The sequence below is a fragment of the Ornithorhynchus anatinus genome, chromosome 1, assembly GCF_004115215.2.
Source record: "Ornithorhynchus anatinus isolate Pmale09 chromosome 1, mOrnAna1.pri.v4, whole genome shotgun sequence".
Classification (NCBI taxonomy): Eukaryota; Metazoa; Chordata; class Mammalia; order Monotremata; family Ornithorhynchidae; genus Ornithorhynchus; species Ornithorhynchus anatinus.
The window spans coordinates 148,403,159-148,413,651 of NC_041728.1; the positions used below are offsets into that span (position 1 = coordinate 148,403,159).

At 47.9% G+C, this 10,493-nt stretch overlaps 1 protein-coding gene across 9 annotated transcripts in view; it reads right to left on the minus strand.

The window, feature by feature from the left end:
* MCF2L2 (MCF.2 cell line derived transforming sequence-like 2) overlaps positions 1 to 10,493 on the minus strand; it is a 482,616-nt gene that overhangs the window by 229,218 nt on the left and 242,905 nt on the right. For all 9 annotated transcript variants that reach the window (XM_029058027.2, XM_029058038.1, XM_029058021.2 and 6 more), the window contains one exon: positions 6,366 to 6,557. In XM_029058027.2, coding sequence (XP_028913860.1) covers positions 6,366 to 6,557 — 192 coding nt within the window. The remainder of the gene's footprint in view (positions 1 to 6,365; positions 6,558 to 10,493) is intronic.

Sequence of the window (10,493 nt, forward strand, 5' to 3'; positions counted from 1 at the left end):
GACTGTGAGCCTCATGTGGGACAACCTGATTACCCTGTATCTACCCCAGCACTTAGAACAGTGCTCTGCACATAGTAAGCGTTTAACAAATACCAACATTATTATTATTAACATCGCAAAGAGGGACAGAAATTCGATACACACACACACACACATGCCCAGGTAGAAGGGAACAACGTACACTGCCATGCCCTGGAGGTTCACATTCAAGCTGGACCAGCTGTATTTCATTTTGTTAGAAACTGTCAGCGTGGTGACCTTGGCCACAGTGACGGCCCTGAAGAGAGACAGGCACATGATACAGCTGCTTCCCTGCAAGACGCTGATTCATGTCTCTGTGTAATAATCCTGTACTCGGCTGATCTCCCAGATGCCAAAACTAATGAGGATTTAAGATGATAATTTCTTAGGGCAAGCCAGGACCAAAATATCCTTTCGGACCTTACACCCGATACTTCTGAATCCACAGCCAGAAGCTCAACCTGCAGGCAGTCTGGGCTTTATCATCATCATGATCATCAATGGTATTTAGTTATATTTCTTGAGTGCATACTGTGCGCAGAGCACTGTACTAAGCATTTGGGAGAGTACTATATAACAATAAACAGGCCCATTCCCTGCGCACAATGAGCTTACAGTCTAGAGGAGGGGGAAGCATTATTATAAATAAATGACAGATATGTACATAAGTGCTGTGGGGCTGGGAGGGGGAATGAATAAAGGCAGCAAATCAGGGTGACATAGAAGGGAGTGGGAGAAGAAGAAAGGAGGGCTTAGTCCGAGAAGGCTTTGAAGGTCGGGGAGGGTAACTGTCGGTTTGTCGGTTATGAGGAGGGAGGGCGTTCTAAGCCAGAGGCAGGACATCGGGGAGAGGTCAGTGGTGAGACAGGTGAGATCGAGGTACAGTGGGAAGCTTAGCATTAGCAGAGCGAAGTGTGAGGGCTACGTTGTCGTAGAAGAATATCAAGGGGAGATAGGAGGGGCCAAGGTGACTGAGTGCTTTAAATCCTACGGGGAGGAGTTTTTGTTCGATGCCGAGGTGGTGGGCAACCACTGGAGTGCACCTACCTTGTGCAGAGCACTGTAATAATAACAATAATTATGGCATTTGTTAAGCGCTTAATATGTGTGAGGCACTGTTCGAAGCACTGGGGTTGACAGAAAATAATCGGATTGGACAATTAGGGCTCACAGTCTTAATCCCCACTTTACAGATGTGGGAACTGAGGCCCAGAGAAGAGAAGTGGTTTGCCCAAGGTCACACAGCGGACAAGTGACAGAGCCGGGAATAGTATCTGTGATCTTCTGACTCCCAGGCCTGTGCTCTATCCACTAGGCCATGCTGCTTCTCAAGCACTGGGGATATAATAATAATAATAATAATGATAATGTTGGTATTTGTTAAGCGCTTACTATGTGCAGAGCACTGGTCTAAGCGCTAGGGTAGATACAGGGTCATCAGGTCGTCCCACGTGGGGCTCACAGTCTTAATCCCCATTTTACAGATGAGGGAACTGAGGCCCAGAGAAGTGAAGTGACTTGCCCCCAGTCACACAGCTGACAAGTGGCAGAGCGGGGATTCGAACCCACAACATCTGACTCCCAAGGCCGGGCTCTTTCCACTGAACCACACAACAGAGTCATCCTGTTGCATCTGGAAGCTATCTCCAGTGTACAAATTGCGTAGCTTCTGAGAGATGTGGTGGCGCCTCAGAAAAAAACATACCAAGAAGGAGAGGGGACACAGCAGGTGCTCTTGTTTCTAGAAATGCGGCTAAAGGACCTAACTCTGGTGAATTTATTTTTGCTCTACTTGCTTTTCAAAAGGAATCACATCTTAGTATCTGTGGGAGCTCACTAAGTAAAAAAATGAGAACTTAAAAAAAGGAATTCTGTTTTGATGTCATTCTCAAAATTAGGAACCACACAAGAAACATTTACTATTAGTACCCTTGTGCTTTTGAGAGAAAATGAGAAATGAAGTACAGGATTGAAACTAAAATTTATGGTCAAGTCTAACCCGTGGTCATATTAATAATGCTTTGTTCCTGTGATTTGGCTTCAACTTTAAGTGCACCCTTTTCTCCTTTCTATTCCTCTTCAAATTGGTTTATGGACATTTTTCACGCACGCTTGAACTGAAAATTTGCTTTCGTTCTATAGACAATGGGGCCAAACATGACATTAGCAGTGCTATAGTTGGAAAAATATTTTGGACCTGAATGCCCATGACATCACATACTTATGATGGGCACCGAGGATAATAATAATAATGACGTTATTGATAATAATAATAATTTGTTAAGACTTACTATGTGCCAAGCACCATTCTAAGCACTGAGGTAGATACAAAGTAATCATGTTGCCCCATATAGGGCTCACAGTTTTAATCTCCATTTTACAGATGAGGCAACTGAGGCCCAGAGAAGTTAAGCGACTTGCCCAAGGTCACAGAGCAGACAAGTGGCAGAGCTGGGATTAGAACCAACATCCTCTGACCCTTAATCCCCACTAGGCCATACTGTTTCGAAGATAATAACTGCGGCATTTGTTGATGCCATGGGGGAGAGCCGAACATTTCTCTGACCCTCCGACTGCTTTACGGGCAACAAACCCTCTAGAAATGAGCCAAGATCCTTCTTCCCCTCCCTTCCCCCACCTCCCTGGCACCTGGAGTGGTTCTCCCCACAGCCCACGAGAGCACGGGCCTGCAGTTCCAGACACACGAGGACTGTGGGGTTGGGCTGGCCCTTCCCACTCGGACCCGACATCTCCTTCCTCCTTCACCTCTCCCTCCTCCTCCTCGCTGGAGCATCCTCCCACATCCCCCAGCGGAAGCGATGGCGGTGGCAAGAGCGACAAGTGGATTGGAACAAGGGAGATTGAAAGGTGGGAAGGAGGGGAGGAGCGAGTGAGTGAGTCACAACCACTGCCTCTTTCTCCTAGGAAACCAGGCTCGGGGCAGTCCCGGTGGTCTGCAGAGATGGGGAGACCGAGGCCGGGGGTGCTGGGCTGGTTGGACTGGGCCAGTGTGGTTGGGCTGGGCCGAGGAGGCCCCATAGCCACCTTCCCTGGTGGTGCTTGCTTCCCAAGACTTCCGAATGGAGGCGGGGAGGAGGCTATCTGTCCCTTTGGCCCTCCAACCCTTGTCCGGAGCCCAGTTTCTGTCTTCTCCTGCGGGCCAATGTGGACGGGTGTCACAGTCTTTCCAAAAGCATCCCTCCCCACCTTGCCGCCCTGTCCTCACTTCCCTATCTCGATGATCAGGTCTCCGCTCTCAACTCCATCCTCTCTACTCATCTCAACAATCTCACCCCCCTTTCCCTCCGCCGCTCTCGCTCCACTAGCCCACAGCCCTGGATCACCTCTTCTGTCCGCCTCCTATGCTCCTATGCTCGAGCTGCCGAGCGCTGTAGGCGAAAGTCCAAGCACCAAGCCGACCTCATACATTTCAAATTTATCCTTTCCTGCCTTAACTCTGCCCTCTCCTCCGCCAGACAAAACTTCTTCTCCTGCCTCATCGACACCCATGCCCGTCACCCCCGCCAACTGTTCTGGACCTTTAGCTCTCTCCTTAGGCCCCCTGTTCCTCCCTCTCCCCCATCTCTCACCCCCAATGATCTGGCCACCTACTTAATCACAAAAATCAACACAATCAGGTCTGAGCTCCCCAAAGTCACCCCTCCCCCTTTCCCCTCCCTCCCACCAACCCTCTCTCCTACTTTCCCATCCTTCCCTGCAGTATCCTCAGAGGAGATCTCCTCCCTCCTCGCAAGTGCCACCCCCTCCACCTGCGCCTTGGACCCCATTCCCACTCACCTTATAAAAACCATCGCCCCTGCCCTCCTCCCTTCCTTAACTCCTATTTTCAACCACTCAATCTCCAATGGCTCCTTCCCCTCTGCCTTCAAACATAATAATAATAATAATGTTGGCATTTGTTAAGCGCTTACTATGTGCCGAGCACTGTTCTAAGCGCTGGGGTAGACACAGGGGAATCAGGTTGTCCCACGTGGGCTCACAGTCTTAATCCCCATTTTACAGATGAGGTAACTGAGGCACCGAGAAGTTAAGTGACTTGCCCAAAGTCACACAGCTGACAAGTGGCCGAGCAGGGATTCGAACCCATGACCTCTGACTCCAAAGCCCGTGCTCTTTCCACTGAGCCATGCTGCTTCTCCCCTACGTCTCCCCCATCCTAAAAAAACCCTCTCTCGACTCCACTTTCTCTTCCAGTTATCGCCCTATCTCCCTACTACCCTTCCTTTCCCAGCTCCTAGAACAAGTCGTCTACACTCGCTGCCTAGAATTCCTTAACTCCCATTCTCTCCTGGATCTCCTCCAATCTGGCTTCCGTCCCCTCCACTCTACCAAGACTGCTCTCTGTAAGGTCACCCGTGACCTCCTTCTTGCCAAATCCAATGGCTCTTACTCCATTCTAATCCTCCTTGACCTCTCAGCTGCCTTTGACACTGTCGACCATCCCCTCCTCCTCCACACCTTATCTCACCTCGGCTTCACGGACTCCGTCCTCTCCCGGTTCTCCTCTTATCTCTCTGGCCGGTCATTCACGGTCTCCTTCGCGGGCTCCTCCTCCCCCTCCCATCCTTTAACTGTTGGAGTTCCTCAAGGGTCGGTTCTTGACCCTCTTCTGTTCTCCATTTACACTCACCCCCTCGGTGAACTCATTCTCTCTCACGGCTTTGACGACTAACTCTACGCAGATGACACGCAGATCTACATCTCTGCCCCGTCCCTCTCCCCCTCCCTTCAGGCTCGCATCTCCTCCCGCCTCCGGGACGTTTCCACCTGGATGTCGGCCCGCCACCTAAAACTCAACATGAGCAAGACTGAGCTCCTCATCTTCCCTCCCGAGCCCGGTCCTCTCCCGACTTCCCTATCACCGTGGATGGTACGACCATCCTTCCCGTCTCTCGGGCCCGCGACCTCGGTGTCATCTTTGATTCGTCTCCCTCGTTCACCCCACACATCCGATCCGTTACCGAGACCTGCCAGTCTCACCTTTACAATATTGCCAAGATCTGCCCTTTCCTCTCCACCCAAACAGCTATCTTACTGCTACGGGCTCTTGTTATATCCCGGCTAGACTACTGTGTCGGCCTTCTCTCTGATCTCCCTTCCTCTTGTCTCTCCCCGCTGCAGTCTATTCTTCATTCTGCTGCCCGGCTCATCTTCCTGCAGAAATGTTCTGGGCATGTCACTCCCCTTCTTAAAAACCTCCAGTGGTTGCCTATCAACTTCCGCTCCAAACAAAAACTCCTCACTCTAGGCTTCAAGGCTCTTCATCCCCTTGCCCCCTCCTACCTCTCCTCCCTTCTCTCTTTCTACTGCCCACCCCGCACGCTCCGCTCCTCTGCCCCCACCTCCTCACCGTCCCTCGGTCTCGCCTATCCCGCCATCGACTCCTCTGCCACATCCTCCTACGGTCCCGGAATGCCCTCCCTCCTCACCTCCGACAATCTAATAATTCTCTTCCCTTCTTCAAATCCCTACTTAAAGCTCACCTCCTCCAAGAGTCCTTCCCAGACTGAGCTACCCCCTTTTTCCCTCTGCTCCCTCTTCCCCCGCCTTCATCTCTCAGCAGCTAAACCCTCTTCTCCCCGCTTTCCCTCTCCTGTCCCACCCCCTCAGCACTGTACTCATCCGCTCAACTGTATATATCTTTATCACCTTATTTATTTTGTTTATTTTGTTTAATGAGATGTACATCACCCTCACTCTATTTAGTTGCCATTGTTTTTATGAGATGTTTCTATTTATTGCCATTGTTCTTGCCTGCCTGTCTCCCCCGATTAGACCGTAAACCCGTCAAAGAGCAGGGACTGTCTCTATCTGTTGCCGACTTGTACATTCCAAGCGCTTAGTCCAGTGCTCTGCACATAGTAAGCGCTCAATAAATACTATTGAATGAATGAATCAACAGTCCCTCTCTGTCCCCGGGGAGTGCTACTCCACTCTGGTTGATAGCTAATGCCGGACTGTAAGCTTCTTGCGGGCAGGAAACGTGTCTACCAACTCTGTTGTACTCTACTCTCCCAAGAGCTTAGTAGAGTGCTCTGCACACAGTAAGCACTCAATATATACAATCGACTGAGTGATCCATGCCACCGGCGCCACCAAACAATATTCCTAGCCGGCCCTGCGGTTCCCAGAATTTCCTTTAAATCAGTGCCACGCTCTGGCCTGTCCTCCTTACTTCAAGTACTGACTCCACAGCCTCGTAAGCAAGCTTTTCAACCTTAAAATAGGGAGCAAAATTCCTGCAAATTTCAGACCTTCTAGGTAAAGGTCCTTTTTATTCCTTTACGTCGAAAGCAATTATAAACTGTTGTGGTTTTACTTACCTTATCCAACTGTTTATGCAGTTCCAGAGACTTCCCTAAAATATCATATTTTTTCTTGGTCTCATTGGTGAAATCATCACAGATGCGTCGGAGTTCCACACACTTTGGCCTGATGGAGTCCACTGCATAGTGATTATTTTGGATAAGCTGGTCTCCATGCAGCGCAAGTGACTGAGCCTTTTCCAGGGGCTCCTGCAAAAAGGAAAATCAGAATTTGAACATCATTCATTCATTCACTCAATCATATTTATTGAGCGCTTACTGTGTGCAGAACACTGTACTAAGAGCTTGGAAAGTACAATTCGGCAACAGATAGAGACAATCCCTACCCAACAACGGGCTCACAGTCTAGAAGGGGGAGACAGACATCAAAAGAAGGAGACATCAGAAAAGGAGAGTAAATCTCACAATGGACTCAGTCGCAGAGAGACAAAGAGAGAGTGACTTGCCAGCTCACTCTAGGCTGGATCTGACCATCCATCGAGCAATCAGTAAATAGCTTGCAGCGCACTTACTCTGTGTACAGCAGTATATTAAGTAGTACTACTAAAAATAATTATGGTATTTATGAAGCACTTACTGTGTGCCACGCGCTGTACGAAGCCCTAGGGTGGATACAAGCAAATCGGGATGGACACGGTCCCTTTCCCACGTGAGGCTCACAGTCTCAATGCCCATTTATCAGATGAGGTAACTGAAGCCCAGGGAAGTAAAGTGACATTCTTATTATTGTATTTGTTAAGCACTTACTATGTACCAAGCACTGTTTTTAGCTTTGGGGTAGCTACAAGGTAATCAGGTTGTCCCACGTGGGGCTCCCAGTCTTAATTCCCATTTTAGAGATGAAGGAACTGAGGCACAGAGAAGTGAAGTGACTTGCCCAAGGTCACAAAGCAGACAAGTGGCAGAGCCAGGATGAGAACCCACGATCTTCTGATTCCCAGGCCCGAGCTCTATCCACTGTGCCGTGCTGCTTCTCAAACAATAATAACAATAATAATAATCGTGCTATTTGTTAAGGGCTTACTATGTGTCAGGCACAAATAACCATATGAGACACCTATGTACTTATGCAGTCAGTCAATCGTATTTATTGAACCCTTACTGTGTGCAGAGCATGTGTCGAACACTGTACTAAGCACTTGGGAGAGTACAATAGAACAAGATAACAGTCACATTCCCTGCCCACAACGAGCTACCAGTCTAGAGGGAGAGACAGACATTAATCAATCAGTCAATCGCATTTCTGATAATTATGGTGTTTACTAAGTGCTTATTATGTGCCAGGGACTACACTGAGAGCTGGGGTGGAAACAAGCCAATCGGGTTGGACGCAGTCCCTGTCCCACGTGGGGCTCACAGTCTCGATCCTCATCCTGTGTGTAAAATGAATGTAAAATGACAAGACACTGTTCACATCCAGTCTATTTATGTTAATGCCTGCTTCCCCCTCCAAACTGGAAGCTCTTTGTGGGCAGGGGATGGGCTACCAACTCTTATAGTGTACTCTCCTAGATGTGTCTACCAACTCTGTTACAGTGTACTCTCCTAGTGCTTAGTACAGTGCTCTGCAACCAATAAGTGCTCAATAAATACAACTGATTGAGACACAGTCTCTGTCGTCCCTGCTTTGTACAGTGCTTGACATTTAGCAAACATCACAATTATTGCTAGTATTATCATAAGGAGGGCCAATTTGGCCAAGGCTTCTGGAGCCGTCCTTGAGTCTTCCTTGAGAAGGTCCGGCCTGGAACGAGGGTAACCAGCACACGTACGGTGGAGAAGCCTTCCTGTGGTCTGTTATTAGGGTGTTATACTCTCCCAAGACCTTAGTAAAGTGCCCGGCACCCAGTAAGCAGTACGGCCTAGCGGATAAAGCAAAGGCCTGGGAGTCAGAAGGACCTGGGTTCTGCCATTTGTGTGTTTTGTGACTTTGGGCTGTGGATGCCCACTCAACTTCTCTGTGCCCCAGTTTCTTCCTCTGTAAAAATGGGGATTAAGTCTGTGAGCCCCATGTGGGACAGCAGGGACCGTGCTTAACCTGATTACCCTGTATCTACCCCAGCACTTAGAACAGTGCTAAACAAATACCAGAGATAATAATAGTAATGTTGGTATTTGTTAAGCACTTACTATGTGCAGAGCACTGTTCTAAGCGCCGGGGTAGATACAGGGTAACCAGGTTGTCCCACGTGAGGCTCACAGTCTTCATCCCCATTTTACAGATGAGGGAACTGAGGCACAGAGAAGTGAAGTGACTTGCCCACCGTCACCCAGCTGACAAGTGGCAGAGCCAGGATTCGAACCTGTGACCTCTGACTCCAAAGCCTGTGCTCGTTCCACTGAGTCACGCTGCTTCTTGTGTAGCAAAGTAGTAGTAGCAGGACTAGCAGCGTGGCTCAGTGGAAAGAGCCTGGCTTCGGCGTCAGAGGTCATGGGTTCGACTCCCGGCTCTGCCTCTTGTCAGCTGTGTGACTGTGGGCAAGTCATTTCACTTCTCTGGGCTTCAGTTCCCTCATCTGTAAAATGCGGATTAACTGTGAGCCTCACGTGGGACAAGCTGATGACCCTGTATCTCCCCCAGCGCTTAGAACAGTGCTCTGCACATAGTAAGCGCTTAACAAATACCAACATTATTACTATTAGTACTAGTACTGCTACTAGTAGTAGCAAAGGTATTTATTAAGTGCTTATTGTGTGCAGAGCACTGCACTATGCCCTGAGAGAGAATACACAGGTGGGAATTATTACTGTTATTATTATTGTTGTTATTATTAGTAAGTGCTCAATAAATACAATTGATTCATTGAGTACATGAAGTCAAATCAGAACCACTCTTCCCAACCATACTCCTTGCCTCTATAGCACTTTCTATTGATCCTTCAAGGTGAAGGCATCATTATTCTTTTTCTGTGGTCTGCAATTTCCTTATTGGAACTGGGATGCTGCCAAACTCAACTTTCTCCAAACAACCCCAATTTGCAGTTGGTGTTCAATGTTAATGAAGGGGTGATGTGACCCACATGAGTGACTGTATTGGGAGCAATAGAGTCTATCTGCTAAGGGACGTTTCTTCTGAGATGGGTAGATCTTACGTTGTTAATTACCCGAGCTCTGGGGGTGATGAGCAGACACAATCTCAATTAAAAGCCAGAACCGGAAGCTACCATTTTTTATTTTTTAGGATTACAGCATCCTGGGGCTTAAATGGATATCCCTGACTAATTCCCAACAGACCAGATCATAGTGACAGGCCCTTCAATACCAATTTATTTAAATCCATCATCGGTCAACTGTGTATTCAAGTCTTTATTCTGATACCTCATCCTGGAGTATTTGTCCTCCGTCTTATGTGATCCTTGTTCTTCCTACTGCTCCCATTATTTTCCATCATTTTTTCCTCCCCATTAGATTGTAAACTCCTTACAATGGGCAGAGAAGATGTGTTTTTTTCTGGTCTACTTTCCTGGGTGTTGAGTATAGTATATTTCACTCAACAGGAGCTCAATAAATTCCACTACTATTACTATGACTGCTGAAATAATAATTCCTCCAGTCAGGGCTGTAACTAAGCTGGTTTCAAAGACACTACCCCTAGGATATCTGCAGCTTCCTGTGTAATCAGCAGAGGTCTAGCACCAGTTCTGAGACTAATCAATCAGTGGGTATTTAGTGAGCACTTATTGTTTGCAAAGCATTGTATTAAGGATTGGATAGTTCAATACAACAGAGTTTGTAGACCCATTCCCTGCCCATAACAAGCTTACTGTCTAGAGGGGGAGGCAGATATTACTATAAATAATGTACAGATATGTAATAATAATGATAATAATAATGGCATTTGTTAAGCAATTACTATATGCCAGGCACTGTATTAAAAACTGGGATGGATGCAAGCAAATTGGGTTGGACGTGGTCCCTGTCTCACGTGGGGCTCACAGTCTCAATCCTCATTTTACAGATGAGGGAACTGAGGTCCAGAGAAGTGAAGTGACTTGCCCAAGGTCACACAGCAGACAGGTGGTGGAGTTGGGATTAGAATTCATGATCTCATTCCCAGACCCGTGCTCTATCCAATATGCTATGGTGCTTTATGTACATTATGTATGTACAGATATGTACAGATAT